The sequence below is a fragment of the Oenanthe melanoleuca genome, chromosome 18 (assembly GCF_029582105.1).
Source record: "Oenanthe melanoleuca isolate GR-GAL-2019-014 chromosome 18, OMel1.0, whole genome shotgun sequence".
NCBI classification, from domain to species: domain Eukaryota; kingdom Metazoa; phylum Chordata; class Aves; order Passeriformes; family Muscicapidae; genus Oenanthe; species Oenanthe melanoleuca.
In genome coordinates this window covers 1,051,462-1,070,679 of record NC_079351.1, presented here as the reverse complement: position 1 = coordinate 1,070,679, position 19,218 = coordinate 1,051,462, and the positions used below count along the sequence as shown (strand labels likewise).

General features: G+C 65.3%; 3 protein-coding genes across 5 annotated transcripts; 2 read left to right on the top strand and 1 right to left on the bottom strand.

The window, feature by feature from the left end:
* Positions 1 to 70: 70 nt before the first annotated feature.
* FAAP100 (FA core complex associated protein 100) lies at positions 71 to 7,630 on the top strand. 2 transcript variants are annotated; one of them, XM_056506036.1, is made up of 10 exons: positions 71 to 169; positions 859 to 1,032; positions 1,660 to 1,778; positions 1,945 to 2,906; positions 3,450 to 3,600; positions 4,526 to 5,280; positions 5,543 to 5,679; positions 6,266 to 6,382; positions 6,783 to 6,869; positions 6,942 to 7,630. In XM_056506036.1, the coding sequence occupies exons 2-10, from the start codon at positions 868 to 870 to the stop codon at positions 7,074 to 7,076; spliced, it is 2,628 nt and encodes an 875-aa protein (XP_056362011.1). In that variant the 5' UTR covers positions 71 to 169; positions 859 to 867; the 3' UTR covers positions 7,077 to 7,630. The 2 variants fall into 2 exon arrangements, with proteins under 2 accessions (XP_056362011.1, XP_056362012.1); XM_056506037.1 differs by lacking the exon at positions 71 to 169 and having other exon boundaries at positions 764 to 1,032.
* Positions 7,631 to 7,936: 306 nt separating this feature from the next.
* FSCN2 (fascin actin-bundling protein 2, retinal) lies at positions 7,937 to 11,563 on the bottom strand. Of its 2 annotated transcripts, XM_056505612.1 has the most exons (5): positions 10,139 to 11,563; positions 8,786 to 8,942; positions 8,586 to 8,707; positions 8,346 to 8,513; positions 7,937 to 8,261 (listed from the first exon to the last, which is right to left on the bottom strand). In XM_056505612.1, exons 1-5 carry the CDS (start codon positions 10,959 to 10,961, stop codon positions 8,056 to 8,058), a joined length of 1,476 nt encoding a protein of 491 aa, XP_056361587.1. In that variant the 5' UTR covers positions 10,962 to 11,563; the 3' UTR covers positions 7,937 to 8,055. The 2 variants fall into 2 exon arrangements, with proteins under 2 accessions (XP_056361587.1, XP_056361586.1); XM_056505611.1 differs by having other exon boundaries at positions 8,346 to 8,707.
* A 3,102-nt stretch (positions 11,564 to 14,665) lies between these two features.
* On the top strand, positions 14,666 to 17,692 carry ACTG1 (actin gamma 1). The gene is made up of 6 exons (XM_056505610.1): positions 14,666 to 14,775; positions 15,166 to 15,296; positions 15,385 to 15,624; positions 15,928 to 16,366; positions 16,494 to 16,675; positions 16,762 to 17,692. The coding sequence occupies exons 2-6, from the start codon at positions 15,174 to 15,176 to the stop codon at positions 16,903 to 16,905; spliced, it is 1,128 nt and encodes a 375-aa protein (XP_056361585.1). The 5' UTR covers positions 14,666 to 14,775; positions 15,166 to 15,173; the 3' UTR covers positions 16,906 to 17,692.
* Positions 17,693 to 19,218: the final 1,526 nt, after the last annotated feature.

The window sequence follows — 19,218 nt, the reverse complement described above, 5'->3', positions numbered from 1 at the left end:
ATGGGGGGGTCACTCATTGAGGAGGGGGGGGTTCCTCCCCTCCCGGTACCGATCACCGGGAGCCGCCCCCCCGCTCTGCGCCGCTTTACGGCCTGCCGTAAACTCCCCCCCGCCCATTGCGGCGGCCGCCGCGCAGCCGTAAAGCGGAGCCGCCCGCGCCCCCCGCCCGGTACCCGCGGCCCCTCCGGGAGGGAACTGGGGGGGGCGGGATGGGGAGGATGGGGATTGGAGTGGGGGGCTGTGGGCTGGGCGGGAGTGGGTCTGGGGTGAGGGGCTGACAGTGGAGCTGGGCTTGGGGGGGGGCTGGGGGGTCTCGGTTGGGGAAGGAGGGCTGTGGGACAGGGCTTGGGGTACAAGGGCTGTGATGTGGGGGGATCTGGGGTGGGTCTGGAGAGTCTGGGGTACAAGGATTGTGATGTGGGGGTGTCTGGGGTGGGTCTGGAGGATGTGGGGTACAAGAGCTGTGATGTGGGGATGTCTGGGGTGGGTCTGGAGGGTGTGGGGTACAAGAGCTGAGATGTGGGGGGCTCTGGGGTGGGTCTGGAGGGTGTGGGGCACCAGGGTTGTGATGTAGAGGGGTCTGGGGGCTGTGGAGGTGGGAATGGGGGGGCTGAGGTTGATGCTTGGCGAAGGGGCTGTTTGTGGGGCTGGACCTGAGGGTCTCATTTCGGGGGGAAGGGGCTGTGGGGCTCAGGAGTGGGGGGTCTGGAGGTCCAGATGTGCTGTGGGGAGCTGGGGGGCTCCGAGAGGGGCACGGGGGTCTGCAGGGCTGTGCCACCGCACACTGCCCCCAGCTCAGGGCTCCAGGCTCAGCCCCTCACACCCTCGGTGTCCCCTGCGCCCTCCCCACATCCCCAGGCCGGCACCATGGCGCAGGTGGGGCACAGGGTGGATTACCTGGCCGGATTCTGCTGCCCGGTGGGGGGGCTGGTGGCGGGCAAGCCGCGGGTGCTGTGCCACGAGAACGAGATCTACCTCTCCAACGGCACCGAGTTCGTCTACGTGTACGACCAGGAGGGCAAAGTGCTCAAGGTGAGGGGCTTGGCGGGGTGGGGGGTTCGCCCTGTGTCCCCCATCCCCAGGGGGGATCCCTCAGTCATGTCCCCACTCCCTGTGCCTGGGTTCCCTCTGTCGGGATCCAGCACACAAACCCTACAAGCAGCACCCTTTTTTTGGGGTTTGGGGGTGCTGCCAGCTGGCCCCTCTCCCAGTCCTGTGGGACACCCATTGGATCAGACTCCACAGGCTCATTCCCCCCAGCACAGGGGCTTCTTTCCCTTCTCCCCCTAGACCTGGTGGCTGTCCCTGCTGTCACAGCACTCTGACTGACACGCTGCTGCCTTTGTTAATTTGTTCTGATTATCATTTCTAAGAAATCCACCGCTGTAAGAGCGGGATCTGCCTCCCACACTGCTCTCCCGCTCGGCAAAGTAGAGCACGTACCCTGCTCCCTGTTTTCCTTCCCCTCAGGGAGCGGGAATGACAGGCTGCCTCAGCCCCTCTCCCACCCCCTGCCCAGGAACACCCAGCTGGGTGCTGTCCAGGGATCTGTTTGTCCCTGGAAGTCGCTTTGGATGCCCCTCTGCAGGGATCCACATTGTCCCTGCCGCCCCTGCGGGTGCCGTGGGAGGTGACATTTGGTTCTGTGCCCTCTGCCAGGCTGTGTACCGCTGTCCTGAGCAGGTGTGGCACGTGGAGCTGCTGCCCCAGCCCCGGCAGCTCTACATCCTGTGCGCCCACAGCGGGATCTACTGCGTGTCCCTGGAGCAGCAGAGCAGGTGAGCCTGGGCTCCCGGGGCTACCCTGCCTGCCGTGGGATCCCTCTCTCCCTCTAAAAGCTCTCCTGCACGAGTTCATTTCCCAGGGCCAGGCAAAGAGGCGGCCAAGGGACACGCTGGCTTCTCCCCACGCCTTGGCTCAGAGCTCTCCCCTGTTTTCCCAAAGGTTAATGGAGCAGACGGACGGCGACGGCCAAGAAAGCAACGGCCCTTCCGGCGTCTTCCCGGTGGAAGCAGACTCCTGCATCTTCCCTGATGCCAGCCTGAGCATGTTCACCCTGCTCAGCACCTTCGTCATCACGCTGGCCCAGGACGAGGGCAAGTGGTGGATGCGGCTGCACGAGCTGCCGCGCCCGGAGCAGGACGGGCCCCCGTACCGGCAGGTCAGCCAGGTGGAGTTCTGCCCCGGGAGCCCGCCTGGGGACACGGGGGACGCGCCCCCCTCCTGCTTCCTGCCCGTGCTGTGCTGCGCCGCCGCGCCCGGCACGCAGGGGCTGTGGTGCTCGGGGGGCTTCGTGCTGGAGGAGCCGCTCTTCAGCCTCCTCTTCGGCATCGACGCGGCCATGCTGGAGTCGCCCATGATCCTGTGTGGTTTCCCGGACGGGCAGCTCTGCTCCGTGCCCCTCAAAGCCCTGAGCTCCTCGCCCACCACCGATGGCTGCCGTGACGTGTCCACCCCGGCGCCGCCCGTGAAGATCCTGCACCACCTGGAGGAGCCCATCGTGTTCATCGGGGCGCTGCGCACCGAGCGGCGCGCGGCCGACGACGACGACGCCGCCGAGGACGAGCCGCCGGCGGGCGAGCCCGGCTGTGACTGCGTGGTGGCCGTGGGCCACTACGGGAAGATGGTGGCCGTGAAGGCGGATCAGAGGGAGGAGGCCACGGTGCCGGAGCTCAGGGAGTATTACCTGCGAGGGCCCATCCTGTGCGCGGCCTGCGGCAGCGGCTCCCGCATGTACTACAGCACCCACTCGGACATCTCCGCCGTCGACCTGGACTGGGCGGGCGACTCCTCGGACCCCGAGGACACCGAGAGTGGCACCGGCGTGCTGCCCCCTGTGCTGTCCCCGGCCAGCCTCAGTATCTGTAGCGTCGTGGCTCTTTCCTTGTCCTCTCGGGCCTCGGAAGGTACTGGGGGCAGCGGGGCGGGATCCCACCTCTCCTCGCTCTGCAGCTCCGTGTGGGCCGGGTGGGGCTTTGTTTTTCATCCTTGTTGGCTCCCCTTGGTTTTGTAAGTTGTTCCTGTCCGTTGTGATTCCTGCTCTTCCGTGTCTATTCTCAGTCCCTCAGTTTGGCACTGCAGGAACTGGCCAGACCTTGCAGCCCTGGGCTCCCTGCATGGGGCAGCCCCAAACCCCAAACCAGCTCGGATGAGGCTCCTTCCAAAAAGAGGGTGTTCAGTGTGCCTCTGGGCTGGCTGCCTGCAGAGCTGTGTGTGCCACCAGCAGGGCCCCTGTGTGACAGCTGGGTGCTGCTGGCCATGGCTGGGGAGTGGCAGGCACAGGGTGGTGTCCCCTCTTGGGGTCTGTGTGTGAGTGGGCTGTGCTGTGGTGTTCCATGTCTGTCTCCATCACACCCTGCTGCCATCCTGCTCCCTGTCCCCCCAGCTCAGCCATCCAGGAAGCCCCTGCTCCCTTCCTGGCCCCTGACCTGCCCTGTCTGTGCCCCCAGGGGAGTCAGAGCTGTTGGCCCTGTCGGCCAAGGGCCGCCTGGTGTCCTGTGGCCTGTGCAGCCCCGAGGAGCCGGACGTGGAGCTGACCCCTGCTGAGATCGGCCGGAGGATCAAGGAGCTGCTGTCGGGGATCGGGGACACCTCAGAGAGGTAAAGGTGGCACCAAGCTGGGTGTTGTGCAGGTCATTGCCACTAATTAATTATGGAATCACAGAATGGTTTGGGTAAGAGACCTTAAAGCTCATCTCATTCCATCCCCTGCCATGGGCAGGGACACCTTCCATTGTCCCAGGTTGAGCCAAGCCCCATCCAGCCTGGGCTGGGACGCTTCAGGGATCCAGGGGCAGCCACAGCTGCTCTGGGCAACCTGTGCCACAGCCTCACCACCCTCACAGAGAACAATTCCTTCCTAATATCCCACCTAAGCCTGCCCTCTGGCAGCAGGAAGTCATTCCTCTTTATCCTTCACTCCAGGTCTTTATCCAAAGTACCTCTCCAGCTCCCTTGGAGCCCTTTTATGCACTGGAAGGGGCCCTAATGTCTCCCTGGAGCCTTCTTTTCTGCAGGCTTAACACCCCCACCTCTCCTCGAGCTTTTCTTTTGGAAATCTGCTCCAGCATTTACCTTTCCTGGCTGGGAAGCCCCCCCAACCTCGATAATATAAAACCAGCGTTTGAGGGCAGCCCCCTCGCATGGCACAGCCACCCCCAGCGCTGTGGGCGGGCTGGCAGCGGCAGCCATGGCAGCAGAAGGTGGCACAGGCAGGGTGCCAGGCGCCTGCCACGCGTGCCAAGCCGGCTGTGACAGGCAGGGCAGGCACATGTCTCCATCCTCCATGGCTGGCTGTGTGCGGGGAGGGGCTGTGGGTGAGCCCCCCCTCCATCCACAGGGGATTCCTGAGGTCTGGAGCCACTCCACAGGGTCAGCTCTGATAGGAACGTGGATCTGTGGTTGCCATGGCAGAGAACTGGGGGTTTCCTATGGTGGGATCATGCCAGGAGCAGCTCAGCTTGGCAGCACAGCGCCATCCTGACGTCCCTCCCGTTGTTTCACCGCTGTCACGTTGTCCTTGCAGAGTGTCCTTCCTGAAGAAGGCCGTGGACCAGAGGAACCGAGCCCTGGCCAGCCTGAACCAGGTGATGAACGTGAGCGCGGCGCTGCTCTCCAGCCACGAGGGCCACAAGCCCATCGCTTGCACCGTCACTGCCAACTGGAGCTGCCTCCTGCTCCAGGACACCATCACCATCTCCTGCTTGCTGGAGAACTGCAGCGAGTACAGCCTGGAGGAGGGCTGGACCCTCTGTGTCCAGCTCCTGACCAGCCCCTGTGCCTTAGAGGAGGAATCCATGGATTCGGCCACCACCTTCACCTTCCCCATCGACCAGCTGCTCCCTGGGAACAAGCGGGAGCTGACACTGCCCCTCGGCCCCGCTGCAGACACCAAGCTGGACCTGCCTCTGACCATCTCCTGTGCCCTCTACTACAGTTTAAGGGATATTTTGGGCAGTGGCTCCGACTCCTCCGAGGACCTGGATGATTTCCTGCCCGACGATTCGCCCCTGCTGTCCCCGGACAGAGAGGGGATCTGCCTGCCCCTCAGCCAGTGCACCATTGACATGCTCCAGTGCCTCCATTTTGGGAGCAGCCCCCCTGGGCCCGACGCCCCCCCTGCCCCCTCAGACCCTGTGGAGACCTTCCTCAAAGTGTCCAGGGAACAGACTGAACCCGAGGAGGGGAAAGCCCCGGGAGAGGAGAACCTGCCCCCCTCGGCAGCGTCCATCCGGGTGTCCTCAGAGCTGCTGAAAAACGCTCTCAAAACCTCGGAAACAGGTGGGTCCCTGGCAGGGAGCATGCCAGGAGTGACAGTCTCCTGGGTAGGGGTGCTGGCAGGGTGGCACTGTCACAGCCCCTCCCTTGGGCGAGGAGGGCTGTGTGACCCCACTGCCCTCACCACAGCTTTGACACACATGGCAGTGGCATGACTGAGCTCAGCGTGTCGGGTCCAGCCTGTGCTACCCTTGCCCCCTCAAGGGCTGCCTCAGGCACAGGCTGTCAGTGGTGCCACATCTCTGCTCTGTCCTTTGGTCCCCAGATGTCCCACTTTGCTGTGCCACCCTGCGCTGGCTGCTGGCTGAGAACCCCGGGGTCGAGGCGCTGAGCAGCACGGAGGTGGCATCGGTGTGTGGCACGGCACCCGACGGTGGCCACGTCCAGCTGCTCGTCAGAGAGGCAAGGAATGGGTTAGCCCTGAGCCAGGCAATGGGTCAGCCTGCAGGGAAACTCCCTGTCCCACAAAGCCAGCTCCTTCCTGGAGCCAGGGAGATGAGTGGGTGCATGGCCATGCCATTCTGACCCTCTCCTGTGGGGCTGGGGTTCCAGTGCTGGGCTGGACACTGTGGTCATTCCCCTCCCTCTCCAGATGTTCCTATTTCTTCAATTCTAGAAAGCACTCTTGGATTTGGGTTGTAAAATCCACCCTATGCAAAATTCCCTTCTAAAGGCACAGGGGAAAAAGGTATTTCTGCCCAGTTCGTCTGCCTGACCCCACCTGAGGGGCCCCCAGGTACCTGGCACAGGTGGATTTGCACCTGAGAGCTCAGATGTCCCCAGGGTGATGAGTGACAGTGTTAATTCTGCCAGGTTCAATCCACCCACGGCTCACCTGGTAGCACCAGGCTGGGGGTAACTGCTCCTGGGAGTAGTGGGAGGGTTTGGGGGTGTCTGGAGACTTCTGGGCAACCCAGTCCCTGTGGGGAGGGGTCCTGTCCCCCCACTGCCCAGCGAGGGTGGCAGTGACACTGCTCTCACTGTCCAGGTGGCCATGAATGACCTGAGCCCTGCAGGTCCCATCCAGGCTGTGGAGATCCTGATGGAGAGTCCATCCCTGGCCCACATGTGCAGGACACACCACGCCGTCATCCGGCGCATACAGGTACCCCCCCGGGGGCAGGGGGGACCCCAAGTGGCCCCAAACCCCCTGGAATGGAGCCTGGGGTGCTGTGGGGGGCATTTCTGTGGCACAGTGGTGTGACAGACCAGCACTGCTGGGGCTGAGGGTCCCCAGACTTTGGGGTCCTGGGTTTGGAGCTTGGGCTGCCCTGAGACTGGGGCTCCCCAGGACTCAGGGGGGTTCCCTGTGGCTGGGACTCCCCAGGGCTCAGACTCCCTGAGATTGGGAATTCCCAGGGTTGGATCTGGGGGCTGCTGGAACTGGGAACTCCCAGAGCTGGGTGTCCCCGGGACTGAGGCTCCTGGGATTGGGGTCCCTGGGGCTGGGTGCTGTCAGCTCCCCCAGCACCCTCCCTCTCTCCCTCCCTCCCTCCCTGGCACAGGCGCTGGTGCTGGAGCAGGCGGCGCAGGGCTCGGGACCCCCCGACCTCCGCATGCAGTACCTGCGTCAGATCCAGGCCAACCACGAGGTGAGCCTCCCACCCCTCCCCGTGGGGAGCCCCTCCCCACCCCAGCCCTCACCCCCCGCCCCGCTCCCGCAGATGCTGCTGAAGGAGGCGCAGACCCTGCGGGACCAGCCGCCCCTGGGCGAGGAGGGGGCCGAGGGCTCAGCCACGGCCGAGAAGCTCCTCAACATCTACCGGCAGCTGCGGAACCCCAGCCTGGTCCTGCTGTGAGCGGGGGGCGGCCAGCCCGCCCCAAACCCCGCCGGCCGGGGTGGGGGCCCACGGGAGAGCCCCCCACCCCAACCAACCCCACCAGAGCAGGAGCGGGGCCGGCGGCGGTCCGGGCGGGGGGGTGTGTCTGTGCGTGTTTCGTGGTCGTGTTGTCGGCAGCACCGGGAGGGTCTCGGGGCTCCGGTGGCGGAGCGGGGGCTCCTGGGCTGGCCCAGCCCTGCCCTGCCGCCCCCCAGCCCGGCCCGGCCGGGGCAGCCCCCCGGCGCCGCGCTGTCTTGTGGATCCGTGGTAGTGTAGTGGCCGTTCCGAGCCGAGCCGGGCCGGCCGCGGGCTGAGCCCCCCCGAGCCGCCTTCAGGATCAGGACAAACAGGGTGCTGTGCCCGGGGGAGCCCCGTTTTCTGCTGGGCAGGGGAGGGGGTCTCCGCTCCCCCGTTGTTTCTATAAATGATCTCGTATCTCCATGCTGGTGCGGCGTGGTCCGGCCCCGGCCCCTCCCGCACCTCTCCACTGTCTGTAACTCTGTCGTCTGCCATGAAAACGATCCTGTTGCTCACCCCGTGCCTGGCTCTGTTCCTTTCCATCCTCCCGGAGGGTCCTGACAGCTCTCAGGGATGGGGGGGCTTCTACTGCCACCCCCCTGCACCCCCAGCCTGGCAGAGGAGCCACGGGCTCCCCAACTCCCTCGGGCTCCTGCCTGCCGTGGCTTTGCTTTGCTGACCCCTCCTCGTCCCGCGTAGCACCCCTGGGAGTCCCTGCATCCCACTGACCCCCGGATCAGCCCCTTCCATGGGTCTGGGCGCTCCTGGGAGGGAAACAGGGCTGGATCTCGGTGGGAAGGAGGACACGGCGCTGCCCCAGTGTGATCCAGGTGACTTTATTGCCGTGAATGGCGGGGGCACAGCTGCCATGGGCGGTGCCACCGCTGCCACCGCCCCGCTTTGCCAGGGACAGGCGGTGGCCGCGAGGGAGGTGCTGGGGTCAGTACTCCCAGAGCGTGGCTCGCAGCACGGACTCGCTGTCGGCACGCAGGGTCCCCGCGGGGTCCCCGCGCAGGTACCGCCCGTTCTTCCCTTTGATGGCCACGCGGCCCCGCTCCCGGAACTCGAAGAAGAAATCCTCGGAGAGGTCCCCGTCGCTGCACACCGAGCCGCTGCTCGCCACGTACCAGTACTTGCCCCCCTGGCCTGCAGGGAACCCCGGGGGGGTGGGTGTCAGTGCAGAACCCCCAGGGCCACCCCACCCCACCCCATAGCCCCCCCCCTGCCCACCTTGGATCTGGTAGGCGCCGTCGCTGAAGCTGATGTGGAAGACGTCGTAGACGGAGCGGTTGGAGTCGAGCAGGTTGGAGCCCCGGTGGTAGCAGACGAAGCCGTGCTCCCCCCGCAGCACCAGCATCGGGCGGTTGATCAGCTTCAGAGTGAACTCCTCGTCCTCCCCTGCACAGCACCCGGCTCTCAGCATCCCGGGGACCCCCCCCACCCGTGCCCCCTGTCCCCCCCAGGACTTACCCACGGTGTCGCTGACGGCCGCCAGCTGCCCGTTCCTCTTGGTGCAGACGTAGCGGCCGTTGCTGGCGCGCAGGGCCACGCGCCGCCCGCGCCACTCGATGTCAAACATGGTGTTGGCAGCGCTGGGGACAGAGGGACAGCGTGAATTGCGGGTGCCTGCGTCGCCCCAAACCATCTCTCCACCCTGCAGCCTCACTCACATTTCGGTGGCCACGGCCTGGATGCCCCCGTGGGCCACCAGGGTCCAGTAGCTGCCGGTGTTGGTGTGGAGGCTGCACTTGTTGGTGTCGCGGTCGATCTGCAGCTGGAAGGTCTCGTGGTTCAGCTCCTCATCCTGGTTTGCTGAGACATTCACACCTGGGGGGAGAGTGGGTGTTGGTGCTGGTCCTGCTCTGTGAGCACTGGTCACACTCCAGCCATCAGCACCACTCCTGCTCCAGCCACTGGCACTGGTCCCTCTCTGACTGCCAGCACTGGTCCTGTCCTGGCCCTGGGCAGCAGTCTCAGTCTGGCCATGGTCACCAATCCCACTTTGGCACTAGTCCTACACTAGTCATCATTGGTGACCCTGCCCTGGCCATTGTCACCAATCCCAATCCAGCCACAGGCACTGATCCCACTCCAACCATTGTCCCTGTCCCATTCCAGCCATTGGCATCCATCCTATTCCAGCCATGGGTATCGGTTCCACTCTGTTGGCTACTGTCACCAAAGCCACTCTGTCCATGGTCACTGATCCCGCTCTGGCCATTGGCACCGATCCTGCTCTGGCCATCAGGACCAATCCCATTCCAGCCATTGTCCCACCCCAACCATCACCGCTGCTGCCCCACAGCCACCCTCCCCCTCCCGCCCAAATCCTCCTGCGAACAATTGTGCTAATTGGGCTGGTTAATCAGCTTGTCACCGCCGTGTCCATCTGGTCACAAACCCCTATTTATAGCTGGTCCCCCTCCCCTCACCCGGCACTAAGCTGCTTGGCACAGGGTTGGCACCATCCCCGGGGGGCACCTGGGGGCGAGGGGGGTCCCTTGGGTCTCAGAGAAGGGGTTCTGCTCACCTGTGGTCACATCCACAGGCTGTACACACGTGTGTGCACACAGGGCATCGTGTGTGGTGTGCACGGGCAAATGTGTGAACCCGTGGGTGCTGCACGGAGCACGGCACACCTGGGGGTGTGTGTGTGTGTGTGTGTGTGTGTGTGTGTGCGCACGTACACACCTGTGCACACCCACAGCCCTGCACGTGTTCACACACACAGCCCTGCGCACGCCCACAGAGCCCTGCACATGCACACACGTGTGTACACACACACCCACGCCTTCCCCCCGCAGCCCTGCCCACCCCACAGCTGCTCCCACTCCATCCTCACTGACCTCAGCTCCCCCTCAGGACCCCCAGTGTCCCTCTCCAGCAGCCATGTCCCCAGGATGTGGCTGTAGGATGCCCCCCAGGCAGGCACAGCGCTGTGGGGTTGTTACTTTGGGGTCTCCCCTGGGGTTGGGGGTCCCCGGGTGGGCACGGAGCGGGCAGGGGGTGTGGGGAGCTCTTACCCTGCCGGATGGAGACATATCTGCCGTTGGCCGCCGTGAACACCACCTGCGGGTGACTCTCCTCCAGGTCAAAGAGTTCATCTTTGCCCGGCTTGGAGCTGCGGCCGGATTTGAGGGTGCCGGTGGGTCCGGTGGGCGCCAGGTATTTCCCGTCGCAGTCCTTGAACGCCAACTTGCCAGCCTTGAACTCGAGGGTGTAACCGGTGCCGGCGCCGGGCTCGGGCACCAAGGTGCCATCGCAGCGCAGGTAGCGCTCGTCGGCCGTGCGCAGGCTGTACTTCTTGTCCTGGAAGCAGAGGGTGATGAGCGCGTCCACTCCCCAGGGCAGGTTGCTGTCGGTGGCGATCTCGTCCTCGTGGGCGCTCAGGTGGGCGTAGCGGCGGCGGCTGACGCTCAGCAGGTTGGCCTGGGGGTGCATGGCCAGGTGCACGGTCCAGAGCTCGCCCTCCGTCACGCTGGGGGCGAAGCAGGACAGGCGATCCTCGCGGCCCCCGAAGAAGCGCCGGTGCGGGGCCGACTGCAGCGCCCAGCGCCCGTCCGACTGCGTGATGATGCTGAAGCCTTCATCCCGGCCCGGCTGCTCCGCCTCGCAGCGCACCTTCCCGTCCTTGTCGGCGCCCAGGTACCGGCCCAGGTGGCTCTTGAGGAAGACGATGGAGCTGTCGGCTTCATCCTGCTCCAGCGTCCAGATCTGCTTGCGCTTGAGGCTGGGCGCCGAGGCGTTCACCTTGTAGCCGAAGCTCTCCGCCGTCAGGTACCGGCTCTCGCAGTTGATCAACCCGAACTGGATCTTCAGCACCTGGTGGATCCCATTCGTTGGCATCTTCCGCCGAGGCGGGGCGGCCCCCGGGGGCCGGCGGGGGCTCCCCGGAGCTGCCGAGCCCGGGCGTCGCGGCGGGGCCGGACGGAGCGCCCGCGGCGGGGGCGGCTGCGCTGCCCCGGCCCCACGGAGCGGGACGAGGGCCCCGGGGGGCTGCGATTACCCTCGGGTGGGATTAGAGACCGGCCGGGTCGCGATGGGCACCGGGGGCGCCCGGGCGAGGGGGCACCGCGGCAGCCCCCGGCCACGCCACCGTCCCTCGCCGCGGCCCCGTCCGGCTGTGGCGGAGCCGCGGGTGGAAAACTTGGGTGGGAACCCGATCCGGGCCGGCGTATCCGTTCCGATCCCGGCGGGTTAAGGTTACCGGCCCCTCTGATTCAGCAGCGGGTCACCTCCAGCCGCGCCGCCTCCCGGCCAGCCCCTAAGCGCCTTTTCCAATTAGCCAGGCATTTTGATTAGTGTAAACCTTTTATCCTGCTTTGGGGCCCTTGGCCTCCATCTGTCCTGTGGCCCCAAATCCCTCCTGCAGCTGTAGATCGGGGTCACGGACACCCCCAAGCCCCCGGAGCCAACCCCCTGGGCGTGGGGCTCCTTCGGGGCTGAGCTCGCCTGGAACTGGAGAGGATGGGGACGTGGGGGACAGGAGGGGACAGCGGTGTAGGGGACAGTCTCCACTCCAACCCCAGCCCTCCTGAGACCCCCAGGCGGGGCAGGAGCAGCCACAAGGACCCCCGGCCTCGGCCACGCTGCACCGGGGACACCTGGGGACAGGCGGGGACGGGCTCTGCCACCACCTGGGCCTCCCGAAGTGCCCCGATCCCCCATGCGGGGGTCCGGCCGTGCAGTGGCGATGCCGAGCCGGCTCCTGCCGCCGTCCCCCCGGCCCTGCGGCTCCGGTGTCATCCCGGTGCCCGGTTATTGTTCCCGCAAACAGCCCCAGCTTTGGTTGCTCATGACTTTTTCATGCCGGGCTGGCGCTGCCCGCGCCGGGGGGTGCCGAGGCCCCCCGAGCCGCGACACCCGAGCCGCGCCCGCCCGGCCGCTGTAACTGACCCCCGAAACGGAGCCGGCTCGGCTTTCGGGCCGCACCGCGCGGGGAATAAGTGGGTCAGGGTCCTGGGGGGCGCGGGGGGGACGTGGGTGGCCGAGTGGCTCTCGGTGGGTGCCCGCCGGCACCTTCCCGGCAGCGCAGCCGGGAGCGGCATTTATACATCCCGGCCCCCCCGCCACCCCCCCGGTGGGATCAGGTTCCCCTGGGGGGGGCCCCTGGGCGCTGTCCCACAGGCACAGCGTGTCCCTGTGTCCCCCCCGGCCTGGGGACAGTCAGACCCCTCCGCACTGGGGACTGCTGAGACCGGACATGCTCGTGACAGCGACTCTGGCCGGGACATCGCAGGGGGCGGGGGTGGGTGACCCCCCGGATCCATCCAACACCCTTCCCAGGAGGAAAATGAGAGTCCTGGGCTGCCGGGGGGGGTCCGCAGTACACAGCACTGGTGGGGGGCTGGCAGAGGGGAAGGGGGCGAGGTGTTCAGCTGTGTTCCACATGCCTGGGGGGTCAGGCAGGGTCTTGGGGTGGGGTCTATCGGGGTGCTGGGTGTGCTGGGTGGTGGGAGCCCCCCCTGCTTTCCATCTAGGGAGGGATATGGGGTTCTTGCGCTACTCGAGGGCCCCAATCCCTAGTAGGGAGCTGGCAGAGGGATGGGGGGGCCTCAACTGTCCCCCAGCGGCCCGGGGGTGTCAGGGCAGGGTCTCGGGGGGTCCGCTGGGGGATCAGGAGGGGGATCGGGGACCTGGGAGGTGGGACGGCTCCATCACCACCCCATCACTCCTCCCCTGCGCACGGGCGGCGGGGACTGACGGACGGACGGACGGACGGACTCCGGGCGGCGGGGCGGGGCGGGGGCGGTGCCTTCCTCCTCCTCCTCCTCTTCCTCCTCCTTTTCCTCTTCCTCCTCCTCGTCCTCCCGCCTCTGCCCCTCCCTGCCCGGCTCTGCCCGCCCTGAGTCACGGGTGGGGGCGGCCCCGGTTCTGTGTCCGGCCGGGATGTCCCCCGAGAATCCGCGGGTGTCACCTGCGCAGCCCCCCCCGAGCCAGACACCCCCTGGGACCTCCCTGTCCCTGCACGGCCCGGCGGGACACGGCGCTGGAGCGGGGACACGGGACCCCTCGAGCTGTGCCGGGTCCATCTCGGACCCCCGTCACCCTCCCCGCGGCCATCCCCAGTCGCTGCCGGCTCCGAACCCCGACAATCCCCGTGCCGCCCATCCCGGTGGCACCGGGAGCTGCTGCGAAGGGCTGGGCAGGGGTGGGAATCCCGTGGGAGGCGGGGACGGCGACGCCAGTGGCCACCACTGCCATGGGCCCGAGTGGCACCCGGAGCTGGCGTGGGTGGCTGGTGCGTGGGCCTCTGGCACAGCGTGTGGCTACCTGGCGCGGTACCTGGCATGATAGGTGGCTAGTTGGCATGGTACATGGCTAATGTGACATGGGACATGGCTACCTAGCACAGTGCGGGACTACCTGACATGACATGGCTACTTGACATGGGGTGTGGCTACCTGACACGGGGTGTGGCTACTTGAAATGGTACATGGCTACCTGGTGCTACATGGCTACTTGGTGTGGTGCCTGGGCCTGTGGCACAGCGTGTGGCTACCTGACATAATGTGTGCCTACCTGACACAGTACATGGCTACCTGAGATGGTACAAGGCTACCTGTCGTGATCTGTGGTACCTGACACAGTGCATGGCTACCTGACATGGGGCGTGGCTACCTGGTCCCACCGCACGACCAGCCGGGACCCCTGGCACACACACACCTGTGTGGCACTGCCCAGGTGGGAGTCACGGCCGTGACCCCCCCATGGCAGCGGGGGGACCCCCCGAGGGGAAGGGGCCCGGGCATGAGGAGCCCCCAGTCTGGGGGTGCCGGAGGGGCTGGGGGGGCTCAGCCCGGTGTCACCGGGGTCACCGGGGTGTCACACAGGTGTGCGGTGCTGGAGGCACGGGGGGCAGGGGGTGCCCGTACCCACCGGTGAGAGGTGTCACCTCTGGGACACGCAGTGTCACCTGGGGGTGCAGGGCAGAGTCGGGAGTGCAGCGGGGATGAGTTGGGGCGCACGGAGGGTCCCCAGCCCGGGGCTGTGTGCGGGGCTGGGGGTGCCGGGTGGGTGTCACGGGTGAGGAGTGCAGGACACACGGGTGGGGGGCGCGGCTGCCCTGGGCGGGGGTGCAGGTGGGTAAGGGGGGTCCCAGTGCCAGGTGCCATGAACGGGAGGGTCCCGGTGCCCGGGTGCGGGATGCAGTGCCGTGGTGGGGGGGTCCCGGTGCCCGGGTGGGGTGCACGACCTGCCCGGTGCTGCCCAGGGTGGGGGGAGCGGTCCCGACTTCGGGGTGCGGGGCCAGGCCCGGGCAGGCCCGCGGGGACCCGGCACTCCCGGAGGCGCTGCCGGGAGGGGTTCCGGAGTTGCCCCGGGTGGGGCGCGGCCGGGGGGTCCCGCCGGGATCGGGGGGTCCCGCTGGAACCGGGGGTCGCCCCCCCCGCACCCCCCCGCCCCATGCAGGTTCCGGGGTGCCGCGGGGCGGGGCCAGCCCGGCAGCCGCCCCACGTGGCCTGGGCCGAGCCAGCCAATGAGATGGCCTGTTTCTGAAAGATCTCCATATATGGCGATGTTCTCGGCCGAGGAGGCGGGGCTCTAGGCCCCCGGGTATAAAAGCTCGGGGCTGGCAACCGTGCGGTCTCACTCAGCCGGCGGCAGCGGACCAAGCGGCACCGTCACCGCAGCGCCCACAGAAGCGACCCCCGCGCAGCAGGTACCGCAGAGCCCCGCACCGCTCCCCCACCGCCCCTTTCCCCGCATTCCCCGGGGGGCGGGGTAGGCATATTTTACCGCGATCGCTTCTACTTGGCCCCGCTGTGGGCTGCGGCTGAGTAGCGCGTGTCCTCCACCCGTGCCCCCCCGCGCCGCGTCGGGATGGTGTCGGCCGTGGGTACAGGCCGCTGGGGGTGTGAGGGGGGCTGCGTCGCGATTGGTGGAGGCGGCGGGTGACGTCAGGGCGCGGGAGATTCAAATGGGCTATTCAAACGGGAGAAACCATTGGGGCGCCGTAGCGGGGGGGGCCGGGCATGGCCCGGCGCCAGCGGCTCCTCCCGGGGCCGCGGCGGGCGCTGACCCGGCCCTTCCTTCCTCCCTCCCGCCGCAGTCTCCGCCATGGAAGAGGAAATCGCCGCTCTCGTCATCGACAATGGCTCCGGCATGTGCAAGGCCGGGTTCGCCGGGGACGACGCTCCCCGCGCCGTGTTCCCCTCGATCGTCGGGCGCCCCCGGCACCAGGTGAGGCGGGCGGGGGACACGGGCCGGGCCCGGGGCTGGGGCCGGGGCGCGGCGGGGGTGGCGCTGACTCACCCGTTGGGTTTCGCAGGGTGTCATGGTGGGCATGGGGCAGAAGGACAGCTACGTGGGGGACGAGGCACAGAGCAAGAGGGGCATCCTGACCCTCAAGTACCCGATCGAGCACGGCATCGTCACCAACTGGGATGACATGGAGAAGATCTGGCACCACACCTTCTACAACGAGCTGCGGGTGGCCCCCGAGGAGCACCCGGTGCTGCTCACAGAGGCTCCCCTGAACCCCAAGGCCAACAGAGAGAAGATGACGCAGGTACCGTCTCCTCTCCACCTGCCGGCCCCCCTCACTCATTTCCTTCATCAATCTTCCTTGTTACATCTAAAATCTGAATTTTTTTTTTCTTTTTTTTTTGTGTTTCTCCCGACATTTTCAGGGTTCTGTTCTCCTGGCATTTCTCCCCTGACGCCTCAGGTTCTTTCATTTGTGTTTCTGCCTGCATCTTTTGGCTTTTCCTTCACACACCGGGGTTGCTCTGCATGCAGCATGTGTGTTCTAACACGAGTGCACACACCCAGCTCGGGGCTTGCTGCTTACTGATTCTTGTTCTGTTTGCAGATCATGTTTGAGACCTTCAACACCCCGGCCATGTACGTGGCCATCCAGGCCGTGCTGTCCCTCTACGCCTCCGGCCGTACCACAGGGATTGTAATGGACTCCGGGGACGGTGTCACCCACACGGTGCCCATCTACGAGGGCTACGCCCTGCCCCACGCCATCCTGCGTCTGGACCTGGCCGGCCGCGACCTCACCGACTACCTCATGAAGATCCTGACGGAGCGCGGCTACAGCTTCACCACCACGGCCGAGCGCGAGATCGTGCGCGACATCAAGGAGAAGCTGTGCTACGTGGCGCTGGACTTCGAGCAGGAGATGGCCACGGCCGCCTCCTCCTCCTCGCTGGAGAAGAGCTACGAGCTGCCCGACGGGCAGGTGATCACCATCGGCAACGAGAGGTTCCGGTGTCCGGAGGCGCTTTTCCAGCCTTCCTTCCTGGGTATGTGCGGGGCGGGGTCTGCTCTGCGAGGGGCGGGGAAGGGAGGGAGGGAGGGTGATTAAGGGATCCTGAGTGGCATTAATGAGATTGATGTGGCGCTAATGAACCTGCTTTCCTCCTCCCCCAGGCATGGAGTCCTGCGGCATCCACGAGACCACCTTCAACTCCATCATGAAGTGCGACGTGGACATCAGGAAGGACCTGTACGCCAACACGGTGCTGTCGGGTGGCACCACCATGTACCCGGGCATTGCTGACCGCATGCAGAAGGAGATCACGGCGCTGGCTCCCAGCACCATGAAGATCAAGGTGGGCAGGGCTCTGAGGGGAGGGCGGGGTGGGCACAGGGGAGGTCGGAACCGCTCTGACCCTGCTTTGTCTCTCTCCTCCCGCAGATCATCGCCCCGCCCGAGCGCAAGTACTCCGTGTGGATCGGCGGCTCCATCCTGGCCTCCCTCTCCACCTTCCAGCAGATGTGGATCAGCAAGCAGGAGTACGACGAGTCCGGCCCCTCCATCGTGCACCGTAAATGCTTCTAAACGGACTGCGGGCCCCGCCGCCGCCTCACGCCCGGGGGGCGTGCCCAGGCATCCATACACCTCATGCCAGCCTCCTGCAACTGGAATAAGCCTTCTTCCAAAAGAATCCTGCCCTTGGGAAGTCTGTACCTGATGTTAGACACGTGGATGGGCACGCTGTCACTTGATTTGACCTTGTTGTAGCCGAGTTAGCCGGGCCCTGAGCTCATACCCTGTACAGATCGGCTCCCCAGGGCTCCCCAATCCCGGGATTTCCCATCCCAGGGCTCCCCCCACACTGACAGCGGGCTCAGCACCGCTCTGTACAGGGTATTTGGAGCCAGAGGTTGCCGTACATCCCGTGTGGAATATTCCAGGTTTCCTGTAGAGGCTGGTAGGAGTTCATCGAGAATTTTTTTCACCGTTTCTAGCAAGGTTGGGAAAAAAAAACCACAAAAACAAGCATATCGCATCCGAGCCTTACACCCCTCATCTTCCTCCTCCTCTCCCCCTGACCCACCACGGGGCTCGAGTTCCTCAACTCCGAGTTGCTGAAACTCTGCATTTACACCTGTAAATTTCTGCATTGTTTTAATTTATGTCAGATGATTTTTTTTCTTTTGTTTTTTCTTTTTTTTTTTTTTTTTTTTTTTTTTTGTACGTTGCCTTAATGTTCTCACGTGACGGTAGGAAAAACAAACAAAAGAAACCAAAATTTGTTTAAAAATCATCCGAAAAGTTGAGAAATTGTAACGCCCAACAACACTTCATTGTGTAAGGAAAATAAAATGGTAAAAAGCTGCAGTAACTCCAGCTGGGTTTGTGTGTGGTGAGGGGGGTGGGAGCTTCCCCAGGAAGCTGGGGTGTGGTTTTTGGGCTAAAAATAGGGGTTTTCGGGCCAGAGCAGTGTTCCATGGGCTTTATTTTTTCTTGGGGTGCTGCCCACCAGCCCTGGCTCTGCGTGGGGGTCTCCAGCTCATCTCTCCCCACCACTCCAGATCACAACGTGCCCTTTGCCCTGCTCAGGGTGTTGGGATGGGTGGGATTCCCCTTGGGGACACCCCAAGCCCCTCAGGGTGGTGGCCCCAGCCCAGTGAGTGATGTGACAGCCCCAGTGGTGGCATTGTCCCCTCTGTGCCCGGGCCATCCCAGGGGTGCAGGGTCCCCCTGGGCAGTGCTGGGGGGGCAGGGCCTGGGGCGGGGGTCCCTGGGGGTCCCCCTCAGCTGTGCTGGGTGGGTGTGGGGTGTCCTGGGCACCCCTAGCCTGTGTCACCTACACCCCAGTGCAGCTGTCCCTCTGTCCATCCCACCCTGCACCTGTCTGTCTGTCCCTCCCAGCTGCTCTGCACCCACCATCCTGCCCTCCTTACATCCATCTGTCCGTCCAGCTGTCCATCCCTCCTCCCTGCATCCCCTATCCATCTGTCTGTCCACCCAGCCCTGCACTTGCCTGGCTCACCATCCCTCCCTCCCTGCATCAGTCTGTCTGTCCAGCTGTCCATCCCTCTCTGCGTCCATCTGTCCATCGCTCCCTGTGCCCATCTGCCTGTCCGTCTGTCTCTTTCCGTGTCCATCCGTCTGTCCAACCACCTTTCCATCCCTTTGCCAACCTGTCCGGTCTCCCTCCAGCCATGTCCCTGTCCATCTGTCCGTCCTTCCCAGCACGCAGCTGTCTGTCCCTCCACATGCCCTTCCGTCCTTCTGTCTGTCCATTCCCTCTCCCGTCTCCCAAATACTCCCTACCGGGTGTCCCTCTGTCCCCCCTCGGTGTCCGTCTGTCCCCCGGTGTGTGCCGCTCTATCGCGACGCGGCCGCCAGGGGGCAGCACGGTCCCGCGCGCGGGCTCGGCCCCGCCCACAGCGCCCCCTGGCGGCCGGGGTTGGGATCTGACGCGCGCGCCGGGGCCGAGAACAAAAGCGCGCCCCGACAGCCAATGGGAGCGCGGCTGCGGCTCGGCCCGCGCTGATTGGCGGAGGCTCGGCCAATGGCGAGGGAGCGCTGCCCGTCCGTCTGAGCCCACGTGGGGAGGGGGGAGCAGGCCCTGAGTGATCGACACGTGATCCGTCCCTGATTGATCTCTGATCGATCCCTGATATATCCCGGATCTACCCCTGATCCATCCCTGATATATCGTGATTGATCCCTGATCCAACCCTGACCGATCTGTGATCCAACCCTGATCCATCCCAGATCCACCCCTGATATATCCTGGATCCATCCCTGACCAATCCATGATCGATCCCTGATCCATCTCCGATATATCCCAGATCTATCCCTGATAGATTAGTGATCAATCCCTGATCCACCCCTGATCCACCCCTGTTCTATCCCGGA